Here is a 19,483-nt window from a genome sequence, read left to right on the forward strand (position 1 = left end):
CATGGTCCAGAGGCAAAAGGGGACACGAAGCAACCCCTGCACCAGAGGGTCCCGGGTGGCCCTCTTTTCGGTTTTCTTCATGTTTCTGCCTCTTCCTTTGACATCAGCCTGAAACTCCTATTAGATTACTTGTCTGTGTTGGCGCAGACAGCTCTCACCTATTCAATAATTGTTTCTCCCATGAGACCAGGTGATGATACTTGTTGGAACTGTGTGCAAACTAAGAGACAACAGGCCTTGAGTGGCTGGTGTGGTGCTCATGCCTGTCATCCCAGCAGTTTGGGAGGCCGAAGTGGATGGATCACTTGAGCTCAGGAGTTTGAGACCAGCCTGGCCAACATGGCAACAAAAACTACAAAAATGGCCGGGTGTGGTGGCTCATGCCTATAATCCCAGCACTTTGGGAGGCTGAGGCGGGTGGATCACTTGAGCCCAGGATTTCAAGACTGGCCTGGCCAACATGGAAACACCCATTTCTACAAAAAATACAAAAATAGCCAGGAATGGTGGCGCATGCCTGTGGTCCCAGCTACTCGGGAGGCTGAGGTGGGAGGACCGCTTGAGCCCAGGAAGTTGAGGCTACAGTGAGTGTGACTGTGCCACTGTATCCAACCTGGGCGACAGAGCGAGATCCTGTCTCAAAAAAATAAATAAATACTAGGTCTTGAGTGAAGCCTGAGTCACGTTCTCCTGAGCAGGGTATGTGTGCAGCAGCAATGGCTATAGCTGGCCTTCAGCTGCCTGCATGCTAGCTGCCATCTCCACACCAGGCAGGTGAGGCTGCAGGAAGGGAGGTATATCCCACTGCTCCTGCAGCAATGAACACAGCCACAGCCCAAGATGCACCAATCTGTTATTCTCTGAAGCTGTTGGCTTTACATGAGAGTACATGGATCTGCTGTTCAGGTCAGGCCTACCTGGGGTTTGTTCCCCCAGCGAATTAGCCCCCTGAGCACAGGGACCATGCCTTGGCCACACCTGTGAGACCCACAAACAGCAGATGCAGACACACATGGCTGGTCCATTCAAACCAACTTGCCCTCCAGGTGCTCCCAGGAGCTGGGATCTGGTGTGACACCCAAGTGTAAAAATGCACATTCTCATTTCTGCCTGTTTCCCAACCCCAGAGAAGGACAGCCAGAAGACAGAGCGGCTGCCTGCTCCCCCTGGGACACCCAGCTCCTGCAGGGGAGGAGCCCCTGCACTGGCTCTACAGAAACCCCTGTCCAAGGAGGGCAGCGATCTTCTCCAACTGCCTGGGGGGAAAACTGACACCTGTCACCACCTCCTGGGAAGGAACAGCACACCCAGTGTGTCACCAGGAAGGGACTGATGAATTTCTTTGAACTCCACTGGAAGGTCTGTAAGAAATGATAGTTCATAAATAGAAGCTCAGTCACAATTTTGAGAGGCTGGTGAAGCTCTCTTACGGAGCACATGGCCCAAACTCTTCATTTCCCTTTAGAGAAATGAGGCTCAGAGAGGGGAGGTGAGCTGCTCAGCGTGGCCCAGCAGACCCAGGCACAGAATCTAGGCCTCTTCACTTCCATCATGATAGTTTCTCCCTTAAAGCCTACTGGCTCCCAAGAAGTTTTTTTTTTTTGAGACAGGGTCTTGTTCTGTTACCCAGGCTGGAGTACAGTGGTGCGATCACAGTTCAGCCTCCCAGGCTCAAACGATCCTCTCACCTCAGCCTCCCAAGTAGCTGGGACTACAGGCGCCCACCACCATGCCCGGCTAATTTAAAAAATATATTTACAAAAAAAGAGACAGTGGTGTGTGTGTGGGGGGGGGGGGCGGGGGGTAGGTCTCACTACGTTGCTCAGGCTGGTCTTGAACTCCCGAGCTCAAGCAATCCTCCCGCCTTCACCTCCCAAAGTGCTGGGATTACAGGCACACACGGGCCACTCTGCCCTGGTCCAAAAAGCTTTTTTTTGGCCACTTTGTTTAGCTGAAATCTTAGGAGGATGCAACTAAGAAACAAAAAGAGAGAAAAGCAGAGTTGCTCTAGGGGAAGGAGAGTGGGGGCTCAGACGCTGCCCTGGAGAGCCCTCAGAGTTGGAAAAGCACCTTGGGCTTGTGCTGGGCGTGAGGAGGGCCCTAAGGGCAGGAGAAGGTGCTTCTCTGTGAGCCACAGTGCCCTGCCCTTGGGGTGTTCCAATCACATGACCCCACGGAAGTTTGCATCTTTGGAAAAATCATGAGGGTTGGTCACTAATGGGCCTTTGAGAGTTGTCACCCACTTGTCGATAATTACAGAGCTTTAATGGGGCTAATTCAGAGAAAATCAAGCTCAAGTGCCTGTTGGCTCCTCTAAGGCCGAACACCCCCTGCTTGGCTGATGGAGACCTGACAGCATCATCATAACCTTGGTTTGTGCCTGGACTTTCCTGACACCCTTGGGAATAGGAAATCTGCCCTGATTTTTTTTTTTTTTTTTTTTAAGAAAAATGTCAGGCTCTCAAATAGTTTAAAAAACAAAACAAAACAACTGTGGCAAGGACCATAGAAAATCATCAAGCTTGTGTTGAAAGCATTTTATAGTTGGGGAAACAGCCATTCAGCCAGGCCGGCACTGCAGGGGGGACAGAGAGAAACGAGCCATCATCCCTGCTTCCCAGGAGCTTAGAGACAAGTGTTAAGATTTTTATAAACATCTTCATTCATCTGCTTTAAATTGTTGAAAGGTTCTCCATCAACTCCTGGACTCAGTTCAGCCTCCTTGGTGTGGCATTCAAGACCTTGTGTGATATGACCGCTTTGGCCTCCTCATAGGTCTCTTCCCCTTCTTTGAGCCACTTGGCTCTATTGTTTTGCCTACACTGGGCTGAGTTTCTGACACTTCAGGACCTGCGTACACAGCTGTTCCTCTGCCAAGAGCACCTCCCTTTCCTCTTTTCCGTCAGCCCACCTCCTCCCTCCTCCCAGTCTTAGGGCTGAGCCCTCTCTGTGAGTGACCTCCGCCAGCCAGAGCTTTCCATCTGGGTTCTTGCTTCCCTGTCCCTCGCTGTGGGGTCGCCTGTTTGTCTTGGTTTTGATGAACACCCTCAGGTCAGAGGTTGCCTCTCAGCATTCTTGTATCTCTGTGCCTAACACAGAGCCTGCCACATAGTTGGTGCCATAACATCGAGTGCATTACAAATATCACAGGTCCAGGTAGAACATGACTGGGGCCAAAGAGGTTCTGGGCTCAAAGGAAGGGGCACCACAGCCCATGGGGGCTGGAATATGCCCCCTAACATGGAGAACCTTTGTGGTGGACTCAACGCCTTGTCCTTGCTCCAGACCTGCACAGGCATCAGTCCTGACCCGGTCCTGGGTGAACCACACAGGGCAGGTTTAACACGGGCACGTGATCCAATTCTGGCCAACGAGACAAAAGGACAGGTCTCCTGGGGACTTCTGGGAGAGGTTTCCTCGCTCTTAAACTGAGACACGAGAAAAGGAATCGGTCCTTACCAATTCCTTACCCAGCCAAGGACCTTATTGTTACATGTGATGCCTGGACCTGCAGCAGCCACCTAGGACCTGAGGGTCCTGCTTGGCTGATGGAGACTGACAGCGTCATTCTGACCTTGGTTTGCACCTGAACCTTCCTCACCCAGACACCCTTAGGAATAGGAAACGGGACTTGATTTTGCTCTACAAGGAAAAGCGCACAGCCACAAGCAAAGATGGAGAGAACCATCACCCTAACAGTGCTGAGGGGCTGCTGCATTGGTGCACCCTGGTGCAGCAAGACCTCAGCTGTCCTCATTGTTTAAGCCACTCTGAGTTGGTTATCTGTCACTTGCAACCCACGGCACTCTAGTGATTACAGCTTTGAAGAATGGACTGGGCTTCCACAGGTGGGTGCCGGGCAGGAGGGCCTCTCAGGTAGGGGCAGGCTCCCGAGGACAGGCTCAGGGAACCGGAGACCGAGAAGGCGCTGTCCTCTTCACTGCACGCACCCTGGACCAGTGCCAGCCCTGATCATGCAGCTCTTCCAGGCCCACTGCTTCTTCCCGTCCACTAGGCCACAGCCGCCCTCCAGGCCCACTATGCACACATCTTCCCCTCCAAGGTTTGTTCTGCCCCTGCCCTGACTCCCAGCCCTGTGGGGGTCCTGACTGCACCTCACCTGGCTCAGACTCTTGACGCTGCCCTGGCTGCCCCACCACTGCCTCTGCCCGAGAGTCACGTGAGGCTGAGAGTAGGGGCAGGGGCAGCACTGGTGCCAGATGGGGGGCGGTCCAGTGGGAGGACCCTCAGCCTCGCGGGCTGCTCCGTGGGACTGATGACTACATGATATTCTGGGCACCTCACGGATCTTCAACTGCAGGTGAAACGGATGCTGGTGGTGGGTGCAGGGCCGCTGGGAGCTGCTGCATGGGTCCCAGAGGCTGGACTGGGGCAGGTGCCAACTGAAGCTGCTGGGGCAGCATGGGCAGGAGGTTCTGCACACAAACCTTGGAGAAGAAGATGTGTGCATAGCGGGTCCACTGCTGCTGCCCCTGCCCTGACTCCCAGCCCTGCCTGACCCCACCTCACCCTGCTCAGGCTCTGGTGCAACCCTTCCAAAAGCTATTTTCGGAAAATAGCTCCTGTTGGGGCTACAAGATGGAGTGTGAAGAGGGCCTTGGGCCACAGGGAGGTGCCTGTGGACTAGGGGGAGTTCATGCACCCCTTCTTTCCCCAGAGGGGCTGGACTCAGGTGAGTATGGGGGTGGGGGCTCCTGCACTTCGACACAGGCAGCGGGAGGGTTTTCTCCCCATTCCCTCTGCACTCCCAACTTGAGCTATACTTTTTAAGAAAGTGATTCACCCTGCCTTTGCCCCCTTCCCCAGAACAGAACACGTTGATCATGGGCGATATTTTTCATTGTGCCAAACAGTTGCCATGACCGTCATTAAACCTGTTTAACACCAAATAATAAGGAAAATAAAATAAAAAATTCGGGCTTGGTGCAGAAACTCACCCCAAATAAATCACCTACCAAAATATTTACATAATGGTGTAAATATTCCAAAATTCAATATTTTGGGATTTATACACAAAAGATAAACAAATTAGAGGCCAAGAGGCTGCCAGAAGGGAAAAACGGGGCCTGGGAAGGCCGTTGCGAGGAATGAGCTGGGCCTAAAGAGGCCACTGGCAGGCGGGAGCTGGGCCTGCCGAAGCGGCCGAGAGGCAGGAGCTTTGGACTCGGGAGGCCGCAATGAGGCGAGAGCTAGCTGGGCATGGAGAGTCCGCTGTGAGTCCGCTGTGAGTCCGGGCCCGTGCAGGCCTTCGAGAGGCAGGAGGCCGGGCCTGCAAAGGCCCACTGGAGGTCAAGTTCTGGGCCTGAAGAGGCCACCAAAAGTCAAAAGCGGGGCCTGGGAAGGCCGCCAAGAGCCATGAGCTGGTCTGGGCTGAAAGAGGCCACTGGGAGGCAGGAGGAGCTGGGCCTGGAGAGGCTGACTCGAGGAAGTTTTGCACCTGGAGAGGCCGCTGAGAGGACGGAGCTGGGCCCGGGGAGGCCGACTTGCTGCTCTTCCGGGCCCAATTCCAGGCCGACTTGACGACAACTTGGGCCTGCTGGGAGCTGGGCAGGAGCTGAGTCCAAAGACGTTGTTGGGAGGCCAGAGTCAGGCCTGGAGACGCAGCCGGGAGGAAGAGCTGGGCCCGGAGAGGATGCTGGGAGGCTGCAAGTGGGTCTGGAGAGGCCGATTTGAGGAGGCCCGGCCTCCGCCTCCCGCATGGCGGCCTCTGCAGGCACAGCTGTTTCTCCTGGCTGCATCTCCCGCCTCCCAGCAAACAAGCTTTTTTGGCTCAGCTCCCGCCTGCGTTTGTAGACCCCAAAGTTTCTGCAACCAAGCTCTTCAGACCCACATCCCACCTCCCAGTACCTGAACAGTCCCAGCTCCGGCTGGAGAACAGAGTCTGTAGGCCCCGCTGTTGCCTCCCAGGGGAGTCTCCAAGCCCAGCTCTCACCCCACCACGACCTCCCAGGCCCAAGTCGCTGCCTGCCTCACAGCAGCCCGCGTGCGACCCTGCTCCTCCCTCACGGTGGCCAGTTGAGGCAGGGGCTGACGCTGACCTCTCTCACCGTGGGAGGGGCCGGTGTGAGGCAAGGGGCTCAGGCTGACCTCTCTCAGCATGGGAGGGGCCGGTGTGAGGCAAGGGCTCACGCCGACCTCTCTCAGCATGGGAGGGGCCGGGTTGAGGCAAGGGGCTCACACTGACCTCTCTCAGCGTGGGAGGGGCCGGTGTGAGGCAAGGGGCTCATGTTGACCTCTCTCACCGTGGGAGGGGCCGGTGTGAGGCAAGGGCTCACGCCAACCTCTCTCAGCGTGGGAGGGGCCGGTGTGAGGCAAGGGGCTCACGCCAACCTCTCTCAGCGTGGGAGGGGCCGGTGTGAGGCAAGGGGCTGACGCTGACCTCTCTCACCGTGGGAGGGGCCGGTGTGAGGCAAGGGCTCACGCCAACCTCTCTCAGCATGGGAGGGGCCGGTGTGAGGCAAGGGGCTCATGTTGACCTCTCTCAGCGTGGGAGGGGCCGGTGTGAGGCAAGGGGCTCATGTTGACCTCTCTCAGTGTGGGAGGGGCCGGTGTGAGGCAAGGGGCTCACGCTGACCTCTCTCAGCGTGGGAGGGGCCGGTGTGAGACAAGGGCTCAGGCTGACCTCTGTCAGAGTGAGAGGGGCCCGTGTGAGGCAAGGGACTCATGTTGACCTCTCTCAGCGTGGGAGGGGCCGGTGTGAGGCAAGGGGCTCATGTTGACCTCTCTCAGCGTGGGAGGGGCCGGTGTGAGGCAAGGGCTCACGCCGACCTCTCTCAGCGTGGGAGGGGCCGGTGTGAGGCAAGGGGCTCATGTTGACCTCTCTCAGCGTGGGAGGGGCCGGTGTGAGGCAAGGGCTCACGCTGACCTCTCTCAGCGTGGGAGGGGCCGGTGTGAGACAAGGGCTCAGGCTGACCTCTGTCAGAGTGAGAGGGGCCCGTGTGAGGCAAGGGACTCATGTTGACCTCTCTCAGCGTGGGAGGGGCCGGTGTGAGGCAAGGGGCTCATGTTGACCTCTCTCAGTGTGGGAGGGGCCGGTGTGAGGCAAGGGCTCACGCCGACCTCTCTCAGCGTGGGAGGGGCCGGTGTGAGGCAAGGGGCTCACGCCAACCTCTCTCAGCGTGGGAGGGGCCGGTGTGAGGCAAGGGGCTGACGCTGACCTCTCTCACCGTGGGAGGGGCCGGTGTGAGGCAAGGGCTCACGCCAACCTCTCTCAGCATGGGAGGGGCCGGTGTGAGGCAAGGGCTCACGCTGACCTCTCTCAGCGTGGGAGGAGCCAGTGTGAGTCAAGGGGTTCACGCTGACCTCTCTCAGGATGGGAGGGGCCGGTGTGAGGCAAGGGCTCACGCTGACCTCTCTCAGCGTGGGAGGAGCCAGTGTGTGGCAGGGTCTCATGCCTCTGGGCAGGGTACCAGAGGCATGGGCATCAACAGGCCACCGTGAGGGAGGAGCTGGGCCGCATGCGGGCTGCTGGGAGGCAGGCAGGGACTTGGCCCCAGGTGGCCGCCGTGGGGGCAAGAGCTGGGCCTGGAGAGGCCCCTGGGAGGCAAGAGCGGGACCTGCAGAGGCCGTTCTCCAACCATTGCTGGGCCCGTACAGGCCACCGGGCGGCAGGAATGAGGCCCAAAGAACTTGGCTGGAGAAAGTTCGGGACCTACAAAGGCGGTTGGGAGCTGGGCAGGAGTTGAGCCAAAAGAGCTTGCTTACTTGCTGGGAGGCATGGCTGGGAGATGCCGACTTCAGGACAACTTGGGCCTGCAGAGGTCACCGGGAGGCCCAAGCTTGGCGTGGAGGAGCCCACCGACCGGAGACCATTTGGGGCCTGCAGGTGCCATTGGAGGGCAGGAGCTCATTGTGGAGGGGGCACCGTGAGGCCTGACCTGGGCCTGGGGAGCTTGGCTTGAGGAAGCTGTGGGCCGACCAAGGATGCCAGGAGATGGGTAGGCACTGAGTCCAAAGAGGTTGTTGAGAGGCAGGAGTCAGGCCTGGAGACGCAGCCAGGAAGAGGAGCTTGGCCCGGAGAGGACACCTGGAGGGTGCAAGTGAGTCTGGAGAGGCCGACCTGAGGAGGTTCTCAGCCCGGAGAGGCCGCCGGAAGGGAAAAACTGGGACTGGAAAGGCTGTTGTGAGGAATGAGCCCCATGGGCCTGAAGAGGCCACTGGCAGGCGGGAGCTGGGTGTGTAGAAGCTGCTGAAAGGTTGGGAGCTTGGCTTGGGGGGTCCACAGTGAGGCAGATGCTGGGCCTGAAGAATCTGCTTAAAAAGATTTAAGCAGATTTACATTTATTAGGCACTTTATTTCCATTATTACATACATATAAATATATATACGTATTATATATCCAATATATAATAAAATGATTATACAACTCACCATAATGTAGAATCAGTGGGCGTGTTAAGCTTGTTTTCCTGAAACTGGATGGTCCCACCTGAGCGTGATGGGAGAAAGTGACAGATCAATAGGTATTAGATACTCATAAGCACAGCGCAACCTAGATCCCTCACATGCACGGTTCACAACAGGGTGCATTCTCCTATGAGAATCTAATGCTGCTGCTCATCTGAGAAGGTGGAGCTCAAGCGGGAATGTGAGCAAAGGGGAGTGGCTGTAAATACAGACGAAGCTTCCCTCACTCCCTCACTCGACACCACTCACCTCCTGCTGTGTGGCTCCCTACGGCTCCATGGCTCAGGGGTTGGGGACCCCTGCTCAAGTGCATCCAAAGCGACCCTTCCCACACCAGTCTTCATAGTGGTCAAGGGCAGCAACCACTTAGCTCCCAAGGCATGTGCCTCAGCTGGCATTTCGTCACAATCAACAGTAAGTGGTAGCTTGAGTCACTGTGAGGTCACTTCCTGGAAATCACCAGCATCCCATTTCCCACTGGCAAAGAGCTCAGCACTGCCCCCTGGGAAACCAAACCTATGCCCAAATCCCATCTGTGTGGGTTTATCTCCTGGGACCCTTCCTAACGTATTAGTCAGAGTCCAATCAGGAAGCATAAACCACTCAAAAGTTTAAAGTGGTAAAATTTAATACGGAGAATTATTCATTATAACAGGTGAACAGCATAATGAGAGATTGGCTAGCACAAAGTAAAGAGAACTCTAGAGAATACAGGACTAGCCCAGGCCAGGCATGGTGGCTCATGCCTGAAATTCCAGCAATTTGAGAAGCTAATGCAGGAGGATTGCTTAAGGCCAGGAGCTAGAGACCGGTCTGGACAACACAGTGAGAACCTGTCTCTATCCAAAAGAAGAAAAAAGTTAGCTGGGAGTGGTGGTGCACACTTGTAGTCCCAGCTACTCGGAATGCTGAAGTTTGAGCCTGGGAGGTCAAGGCTGCAGCGAGGCATGATTATGCCACTACAGTCTAGCCTGGTGACAGAGCAAGACCCTGTCTCAAAGAACAAAACAACAACAACCATTTACAGACAGAAAAGAGGTAGAGCTAATAAGCTAAGGAAAGATGTTGAAATGTGACAAGTAAAGTAATATGAGGTCTTTTATCTATTTAAAATAATCAAACAAAAAATGACTTACTAAATTATAATACCCTGTGCTGGCAAAGGTGCAGTGAAATGGGCACTTTCTTATACTATGAGGGGTGTTTACATTGTGTATAAGCCTTCCCGGGTAAAGCTTGTCAATTTTTTAAAATAATGGAGACAGGGTCTCACCATACTGCCATACTGCCTCCTCCAACTCTTGGCCTCAAGCAATCCTCCTCTCTTAGCCTCCCAAAGTGCTAAGATTATAGCTGGGAGGCACCCAAAACCCTGTCAATTTACATCAAGGGTAATGAGAATGTCCATTCACCATGACTCACAGTAATCTTACTTCTGGGGAGACAATTCAATCTAAACAAAAGGTCATCTGTACACACACAGTAAAAATCTGGGAGTAACTGAAGACAGAGTTGGTAAGTGAAATAAGAAACAGTTCTAAGAAATTAAACTATGGTATCAATAGGCACCTGGTATAAAAGGTCAGTTGATGTTAGCTGCTACTTTTTTGTTGTTTTGAGACAGGGTCTCACTCTGTCACCCAGGCTGGAGTGCAGAGGCCTGATCATGACTCACTGCAGTCTCAGCCTCCCTGGGCTTGAGTGATCCTCCCACCTCAGCCTCCCAAGTAGCTGGGACTACAGGAACGTGCCACCACACTAGGCTAATTCATGTATTTTTCTGTAGGGATGGTGACTCCCCCTTTGTTTCCAAGGCCTATCGCAAACTCTTGGCCTCAAGCCATCCTCCTGCCTCAGCCTCCCAAAGTGTTGCGATTACCAGTGTGAGCCACCACACCTGGCCAGCTGCTACTTTTAGCAATATTATTATTATTCTTCCACTCCATTAAAAATTATTATGTTCAAGGCTATGCAACAGTATGTATCCTACAGCGTAATTGTAAAAACATATACAGTTGCCGTCCCTCAGTATACAGAATTAGTTACAGCCCCCCATCTCTGCATATACCAAAATCCATGCTTACTCACGTTTCGCTGTCACCCCTCTGGAATCCACGTATACGAAAATACCAAATATTAGTTGGGCGTAGTGGCAAGCACCTGTAGTCTCAGCCACGTGGGAGGTTGAGATGGGAGGATCGCTTCAGCCTGGAAGGTTGAGGCTGCAGTCAGCTGCGATAGCACTACTACCCTCCAGCCTCGGACAACAGAGGGAGACCCTGTCTCAGAAAAAAAAAAAAAACAAAATAAAACAGGTTAGAAATTGTAATGAGGTCTTTTGGGCAAAATTCCATATAAGCAAAGTATAAATTAATAAAGCAAATCGTGATAAATTAGTACGATTGACTTTCTGGAGTTTCTGACAATAAAAGTAAGGAAAATGCAGAACACAAAGACAGAGAGTAAAATGAGAAATTAGGAAAGCATTCTACATGTTTAATAGGAAGACACTGACTGTGTTCGTGCAGCGGCAGTATGTCATGACATGACATACTTTGGAGAGAAGTTAACAGATGAGGAAGTTGATAAAAATCATCAGAGCAGCAAAATACTGGTAGCGACACTCAAGGAAACCACGAAATTTCCATAACTTATGTCAGCAAAGTGGGAATATTGTACAGTGTGTGTTGAAGTTCCTATACAACATTGTTTATCTGCCGTTTGTTTGTTTGTAAGGAATGTATATACTAACAGTTCTTCTTGCTGTCAAAAGAATATGTGTGAATAAGTCATTTTAACTTATTCTTCTGTTTTTCTTTTATCTTCCTGCCATCATCCCACAGCCTTACTTTAGAAATTTTTTCTTTAGAAAATTGAACAAGTGCTCCTTGTGGTGGCACATACCTCGAGGATGGGAGGCAGGGGTGGAAGGGTCACTTGAGGCCATTAGTTTGACACCAGCCTGGCCAACAAAGTGAGACCCCATGTCTGCAAAACAATTTAAAAATTAGCCAAGTATCATCATGTATACCTACAGTCCCAGCTAACTCAACTAACGGAGAAAGTTCAGGGCCTGGAGAGAAGGCTGGGAGGCAGGAGCTGGGTCTAAAGAGGCCACTGTAACGATGGAGCTGTGACTGTGGAGGCTGTTGTGAGGCAGTAGGCTCATCTGCGGAGACTGCCGTGAGGTAGGGTATGGGCCTAAATAGGCCATTGTGAGTCATGAGCTTGGTCTGTAGAGGCTGACTGGAGAGAGTTCTGGGCCTGGCGAGGCTGCCGGGAGGTAGGAGCTGGGCCAAAAGATTTAAGCACATTTACGTTGATTAGGCACTTCATTTCCATTATTACACTGGAATATATAATAAAATAATTACAGAACTCACCATAATGTAGAATCAGTGGGCGTGTTAAGCTTGTTTTCCTGAAACTGGATGGTCCCACCTGAGCGTGATGGGAGAAAGTGACAGATCAATAGGTATTAGATTCTCATAAGAACAGCGCAACCTAGATCCCTCACATGCACGGTTCACAACAGGGTGCGTTCTCCTATGAGAATCTAATGCTGCTGCTCATCTGAGAAGGTGGAGCTCAGGCGGGAATGTGAGCAAAGGGGAGTGGCTGTAAATACAGACGAAGCTTCCCTCACTCCCTCACTCGACACCACTCACCTGCTGTGTGGCTCCTTACGGCTCCATGGCTCAGGGGTTGGGGACCCCTGCTCAAGTGCATCCAAAGCGACCCTTCCCACACCAGTCTTCATAGTAGTCAAGGGCAGCAACGAATTAGCTCCCAAGGCATATGCATCAGCTGGCATTTCGTCACAATCAACAGTAAGTGGTAGCTTGAGTCATTGTGAGGTCACTTCCTGGAAATCACCCTAAACCTGGGCCCTGAACCTAAAACCCCAACCCTGGGCCCTGACCCTAAAACCCTAACACTGGGCCCTGACACTAATAACCTAACACTGGGCCCTGGCCCTGAGCCTAAAACCCCAAACCAGGGTCCCGGCCCTGACCTTAAACAACCCTAAAACTGGGCCCTGGCACTGAACCTAAAACAACCCTAACACTGGGCCCCGGACCTGACCCTAAAACAACCCTAACCCTGGGCCCCGGACCTGACCCTGAAACAAGCCTAAACCTGGGCCCTGGCCCTGAACCTAAAACAATCCTAACCCTGGGCCCTGGCCCTTTCCCTAAAACAACCCTAAACCTGGGCCTTGGCCCTGATCCTAAAACAACCCTAACCCTGGGCACTGGCCATGACCCTAAAACAACCCTAACCCAGGGCCCTGGCCATGACCCTAAAACAACCCTAACCCTGGGCCCTGGCCCTGACACTAAAACAACCCTAACCCTGGGCCCTGGCCCTGACCCTAAAACAACCCTAAACCTGGGCCCTGGCCCTGACCCTAAAACAACCCTAAACCTGGGCCCTGGCCCTGACCGTAAAACAAGCCTAACACTGGGCCCTGACCCTGACCCTAAAACAACCCTAACCCTGGGCCCTGGCCCTGATCCTAAAACAAGCATGACCCTGGGCCCTGACCCTTACCCTTAAACAACCCTAACCCTGGGCCCTGGCCCTGACCCTAAAAAAAGCTGCACCCTGGGCCCTGGCCCTGACCCTAAAACAACCCTAACCCAGTTCCCTGGCCCTGACCCTAAAAAAACCCTAACCCTGGGCCTTGGCCCTGACCCTAAAACAAACCCACCCCTGGGCCCTCACCCTAAAACAACCCTAACCCTGGGCCATGACCCTGAAACAAACCTAACACTGGGCCCTGACCATAAAACAACCCTAACCCTGAGCCCTGACCCTAAAACAACCCTAACCCTGGGCCCTGATCCTAAAACAAGCCTAACCATGGGCCCTGACCCTGACCCAAAACAAGCCTAACCCTGGGCCCTGGCCCTTTACCTAAAACAAACCTAACCATGAGCCTTGGCCCTGACCCTAAAACAAGCCTAAATCTGGGCCCTGGCCCTGACCCTACAACAACCCTAAACCTGGGCCCTGGCCCTGACCCTAAAAGAACCCTAACCCTGGGCCCTGGCCCTGACCCTAAAACAACCCTAACACTGGGCCCTGGCCCTGACCCTAAAACAAGCCTAACGCTGGGCCCTAGCCCTGACCCTCAAACAACCCTAACCCTGGGCCCTGGCCCTGACCCTAAAAGAAACCAAACCCAGGGCCCTCACCCTAAAACAACCCTAACCCTGGGCCCTGACCCTAAAACAGCCCTAACCCTGGGACCTGACCCTAAAACAACCCTATCCCTGGGCCCTGATCCTAAAACAAGCCTAACCCTGGGCCGCGACCCTAAAAAATCCCTAACCCGGGCCCTGGCACTAAAACAAGCCTAACCCTGGGCCCTGGCCCTGACCCTAAAACAAGCCTAACCCTGGGCCATGGCCGTGACCCTAAAACAAGCCTAACCCTGGGCCCTGACCCTGACCCTAAAACAAGCCTAACCCTGGGCCCTGGCCCTGACCCTAAAACAAGCCTAACCCTGGGCCCTGGCCCTGACCCTAAAACAACCCTAACCCTGGGCCCTGTCCCTGACCCTAAAACAAGCCTAACACTGGGCCCTGGCCCTGATCCTAAAACAAGCCTAACCCTGGGCCCTGGCGCTGACCCTAAAACAAGCCTAACCCTGGGCCCTGGCCCTGACCCTAAAACAACCCTAACCCTGGGCCCTGGCCCTGACCGTAAAACAACCCTAACCTTGGGACCTGGCCCTGACCTAAAACAACCCTAACCCTGGGCCCTGGCCCGGACTCTAAAACAACCCTAAACCAGGGCCCTGGCCTTGACCCTAAAACAACCCTAAACCTGGGCCCTGGCCCTGACCCTAAAATAAGCCTAACCCTGAGCCCTGGCCCTGACCCTGAAACAACCATAACCCTGGGCCCTGGCCCTGACCCTAAAACAAGCCTAAACCTGGGCCCTAGCCCTGACCCTAAAACAACCCTAAACCTGGGCCGTGGCCCTGACCCTAAAACAAGCCTAACCCTGGGCCCTCACCCTGACACTAAAACAACCCAAACACTCGGACCTGGCCTTAACCCTGACCCTAAAACAACCCTAACACTGGGCCTGCTGTGACCCTAAAACAAGCCTAACCCTGGGCGCTGGCCCTGACCCTAAAACAAGCCTAACCCTGGGCCCAGGTCCTGACCCTAAAACAAGCCTAACCCTGGGCCCTGGCCCTGACCCTAAAACAACCCTAACCTTGGGCCCTGGCCCTGACCCTAAAACAACCCTAACCCTGTGACCTGGCCCTGACCTAAAACAACCCTAACACTGGGCCCTGGCCCTGACCAAAAACAAGCCTAACCCTGGGACCTGGCCCTGACCCTAAAACAAACCTAACCCAGGGCCTTGGCACTAAAACAAGCCTAACCCTGGGCGCAGGTCCTCACCCTAAAACAACCCTAACACTGGGCCCTGGCCCTGACCCTAAAACAACCCTAACCCTTGGCACTGACCCTAAAACAACCCTATCCCTGGGCCCTGATCCTAAAACAACCCTAACCCTGGGCCGCGACCCTAAAAAAACCCTAACCCTGGGCCCTGGCACTAAAACAAGCCTAACCCTGGGCCGTGGCCCTGACCCTAAAACAAGCCTAACCTTGGGCCCTGACCCTGACCCTAAAACAAGCCTACCCCTGGGCCCTGGCCCTGACCCTAAAACAAGCCTAACCCTGGTCCCTGGCACTGACCCTAAAACAACCCTAACCCTGGGCCCTGGCCCTGACCCTAAAACAAGCCTAACCCTGGGCCCAGGCCCTGACCCTAAAACAAGCCTAACCCTGGGCCCTGGCCCTGACCGTAAAACAACCCTAACCCTGGGCCCTGGCCCTGACCCTAAAACAACTCTAACCTTGGGACCTGGCCCTGACCTAAAACAACCCTAACCCTGGGCCCTGGCCCTGACTCTAAAACAACCCTAACCCTAGGACCTGGCACTAAAACAAGACTAAACCTGGGCCCAGGTCCTGACCCTAAAACCACCCTAAACCTGGGCCCTGGCCCTGACCCTAAAACAACCCTAAACCAGGGCCCTGGCCTTGACCCTAAAACAACCGTAACCCTGGGCCCTGGCCCTGACCCTAAAACAAGCCTAACCCTGGGCTCTGGCCCTGACCCTAAAACAACCATAACCCTGGGCCCTGGCCCTGACCGTAAAACAAGCCTAAACCTGAGCCCTGGCCCTGACCCTGAAACAACCCTACACCTGGGCCCTGGCCGGGACCCTAAAACAAACCTAACCCTGGGCCCTCACTCTGACCCTAAAACAACCCTAACCCTGGGACCTGGCCTTAACCCTGACCCTAATACAACCCTAACACTGGGCCCTGGCTCTGACCCTAAAACAAGCCTAACCCTGGGCCCAGGTCCTGACGCTAAAACAATCCTAAACCTGGGCCCTGGCCCTGACCCTATAACAAACCTAACCCTGGGCCCTGGCCCTGACCCTAAAACAACCCTAACCCTGTGCCCTGGCCTTGAACCTGAAACAACCCTAACCATGGGCCGTGGCCCTGACCCTAAAACAACCCTAACCCTGGGCCCTGGCCTGAACCTAAAACAACCCTAACACTGGGCCCTGGCCCTGATCTTAAAACAAGCCTAACACTGAGCCCTGACCCTGAAACAACCCTAACCCTGGGCCCTGGCCCTGACCCTAAAACAAACCTAACCCTGGGCCGTGGCCCTGACCCTAAAACAAAACCAACCATGGGCACTCACCCTAAAACAACCCTAACCCAGGGCCCTGACCCTAAAAGAACCCTAATGCTGGGACCTGGCTGTGACCCTAAAACAAGACTCAACCTGGGCCCTGGCCCTGACCCTAAAACAATCCTAATACTGGGCCCTGCCCCTGACCTTAAAACACGCCTAACATTGGGACCTGGCCCTAACCCTAAAACACGCCTAACCCTGGGCCCTGGCCCTCACCCTAAAACAACCCTAACCCTGGGCCCTGTCCCTGACCCTAAAACAACCCTAAACCTGGGCCCTGGCACTAAAACAAGCCTAACACTGGGCCCAGGTCCTGACCCTAAAACAACCCTAACCCAGGGCCCTGGCCCTGACCTTAAAACAACCATAACCCTGGACCCTGGCCCAGAACCTAAAACAACCCTAACCCTGGGCCCAGGCCCTGACCCTAAAACATCCCTAACCCTGGGCTCTGGCCCTGACCCTAAAACAACCCTAACCCTGGGCCCTGGCCCTGACCCTAAAACAACCCTAACCCTGGGCCCTGGCCCTGACCTAAAAGAACCCTAAACCTGGGCCCTGGTCCTGACCCTAAAACAACCCTAACCCTGGGCCCTGGCACTGAAACAACCCTAACCCTGGGCCCACGACCTGACTCTAAAACAACCCTAATCCTGGGTCCTGGCCCTGACCCTAAAACAACCCTTACCCTGGCCCCTGGCCCTGACCCTAAAACAACCCTAACCCTGGGCCTTACCCCTGACCCTAAAACAAGCGTAACCCTGGGCCCTGGACCTGACCCTAAAACAACCCTAACCTTGGGCCTTTTCCCTGACCCTAAAACAAGCCTAACACTGGGCCCTGGCCCTGACCCTAAAACAAGCCTTACCCAGGGCCCTGGCCCTGACCCTAAAACAAGCCTAACCCTGGGCCCTGGCCCAGACCCTAAAACAACCCTAACCCTTGGCCCTGGCCCTGACCCTAAAACAACCCTAACCCTGGGCCCTGGCCCTGAAACTAAAACAACCCTAAACTTGGGACATTGCCCTGAACTAAAACAACCCTAATCCTGGGCCCTGGCCTTGACCTAAAACAATCCTAAACCTGGGCCCTGGCACTGACTCTAAGACAACCCTAACCCTGGGCCCTGGAACTAAAACAAGCCTAAACCTGGGCCCAGGTCCTGACCCTAAAACCACCCTAACCCTGGGCCCTGGCCCTGACCCTAAAACAACCCTAACCCTGGGCCCTGGCCCTGACCCTAAAACAAGCCTAACCCTGGGCCCTGGCCCTGATCCTGAAACAACCCTAACCCTGGGCCCTGGCCCTGACCCTAAAACTAACCTAACCCTGGGCCCTGGTCCTGACCCTAAAACAAAAACAACCATGTGCACTCACCCTAAAACAACCCTAACCCAGGGCCCTGACCCTAAAAGAACTCTAACCCTGGGACCTGGCCGTAACCCTAAAACAAGCCTAAACCTCGGCCCTGGCCCTGAACCTAAAACAACCCTAACCCTGGGCCCTGGCCATGACCCTAAAACAACCCTAATCTTGGGCCCTGGCCCTGACCTAAAACAACCCTAAACCTGGGACCTGACCCTGACCCTAAAACAACCCTAACCCTGGGCCCTGGCATTAAAACAACCCTAACACTGGGCCCAGGTCCTGACCCTAAAACAACCCTAACCCTGGGCCCTGGCCCTGACACTAAAAAAAGTCTAACCCTGGGCCCTGACCCTGACCTAAAACAACCCTAACCCTGGGCCCTGGCCCTGACCCTAAAACAACCCTAACCCTGGGCCCTGGCACTAAAACAACCCTACCCCTGGGCCCAGGACCTGACCCTAAAACAACCCTAACCCTGGGTCGTGGCTCTGACCCTAAAACAACCCTAACCCTGGGCCCTGGCCCTGACCCTTAAACAACCCTAACCCTGGGACCTAGCCCTGAGCCTAAAACAAGCCTAACCCTGGGCCCTGGCCCTGACCCTAAAACAACCCTAACCCTGGGCCTTTTCCCTGACCCTAAAACAAGCCTAACCCTGGGCCCTGGCCCTGACCCTAAAACAAGCCTTACCCTGGGCCCTGGCCCTGACACTAAAATAAGCCTAACCCTGGGCCGTAGCCCAGACCCTAAAACAACCCTAACCATTGGCCCTGGCCCTGACCGTAAAACATCCCTAAACCTGGCCACTGGCCCTAAACTAAAACAACCATAATCCGGGGCCCTGGCCCTGACCTAAAAGAACACTAACCCTGGGCCCTGGCCCTGACCATAAAACAACCCTAACCCTGTGCCCTGGCACCAAAACAAGCCTAAACCTGGGCCCAGGTCCTGACCCTAAAACAAGCCTAACCCTGGGCCCTGGAACTGACCCTAAAACAAGAATACCCCTGGGCCCTGGCCCTGACCCTAAAACAACCCTAACCCTGGGCCCTGGCCCTGACCCTAAAACAACCCTAAACCTGGGACCTGACCGTGACCCTAAAACAAGCCTAACCCTGGGCCCTGGCCCTGACCCTAAAACAACCCTAACCCTGGCTCCTGGCCCTGACCCTAAAACAAGCCTAACCCTGGGCCCAGGTCATGACCCTAAAACAACCCTAACCCTGGGCACTGACCCTAAAACAACCCTAACCCTCGGCACTGACCCTAAAATAACCATAACCGTGGGCCCTGGCCCTGACCCTAAAACAACCCTAACCCTGGGCCCTGGCCCTGAACCTAAAACAACCCTAACCCAGGGCCTTGGACATGACCCTAAAACAACCCTAACCCTGAGCCCTGGCCCTGACCCTAAAACAACCCTAACCCTGTACCCTGGCCCTGACCCTAAAACAACCCTAAACCTGGGCCCTGACCCTGAACTTAAAACAACCCTAACCCTGGGCCCTGTCCCTGACCCTAAAGCATCCCTAACCCTCGGCCCTGGCCCTGACCCTAAAACAAGCCTAACCTTGGGCCCTGGCCCTGAGCCTAAAACAAGCCTAACCCTCGAACCTGGCGCTGAACCTAAAACAACCCTAACGCTGGGCATTGGCCCTGACCTAAAACAACCCTAACCTGGGCCCTGACCCTGACCCTAAAACAACCCTAACTCTGGGCCCTGGCACTAAAACAAGCGTAACACTGGGCCCAGGTCCTGACCCTAAAACAACCCTAACCCTGGGCCCTGGCCCTGACCCTAAAACAAGCCTAACCCTGGACCCTGGCCCTGACCCTAAAACAACCCTAACCCTGGGCCCTGGCCTTGACCCTAAAAGATCCCTAACCCTGGGCCCTAGCCCTGACCCTAAAACAACCCTAACCCTGGGCCCTGGCCCT

The 19,483-nt window shown here is 54.7% G+C and overlaps 1 protein-coding gene across 6 annotated transcripts; it reads right to left on the reverse strand.

Annotated features, from left to right (window-relative positions):
• Positions 1 to 2,511: 2,511 nt before the first annotated feature.
• Positions 2,512 to 11,953, reverse strand: LOC129532624 (uncharacterized). Of its 6 annotated transcripts, XM_063708313.1 has the most exons (6): positions 11,812 to 11,953; positions 11,486 to 11,718; positions 10,513 to 10,707; positions 8,393 to 8,450; positions 7,130 to 8,271; positions 2,512 to 7,080 (listed from the first exon to the last, which is right to left on the reverse strand). In XM_063708313.1, the coding sequence occupies exon 6, from the start codon at positions 4,844 to 4,846 to the stop codon at positions 3,938 to 3,940; it is 909 nt and encodes a 302-aa protein (XP_063564383.1). In that variant the 5' UTR covers positions 4,847 to 7,080; positions 7,130 to 8,271; positions 8,393 to 8,450; positions 10,513 to 10,707; positions 11,486 to 11,718; positions 11,812 to 11,953; the 3' UTR covers positions 2,512 to 3,937. The 6 variants fall into 6 exon arrangements, with proteins under 6 accessions (XP_063564383.1, XP_063564381.1, XP_063564385.1 ...); XM_063708311.1 differs by having other exon boundaries at positions 2,512 to 8,271; positions 10,517 to 10,707; XM_063708315.1 differs by having other exon boundaries at positions 2,512 to 8,274; positions 10,517 to 10,707.
• Between the last annotated feature and the right edge of the window lie 7,530 nt (positions 11,954 to 19,483).

The sequence above is a fragment of the Gorilla gorilla genome, chromosome 6 (assembly GCF_029281585.2).
Source record: "Gorilla gorilla gorilla isolate KB3781 chromosome 6, NHGRI_mGorGor1-v2.1_pri, whole genome shotgun sequence".
Lineage (NCBI taxonomy): Eukaryota > Metazoa > Chordata > Mammalia > Primates > Hominidae > Gorilla > Gorilla gorilla.

Coding starts and splice junctions, on each gene's coding strand:
- LOC129532624 (XM_063708314.1), bottom strand. CDS start 4,846: ATGATCAACGTGTTCTGTTCTGGGGAAGGGGGCAAAGGCAGGGTGAAT.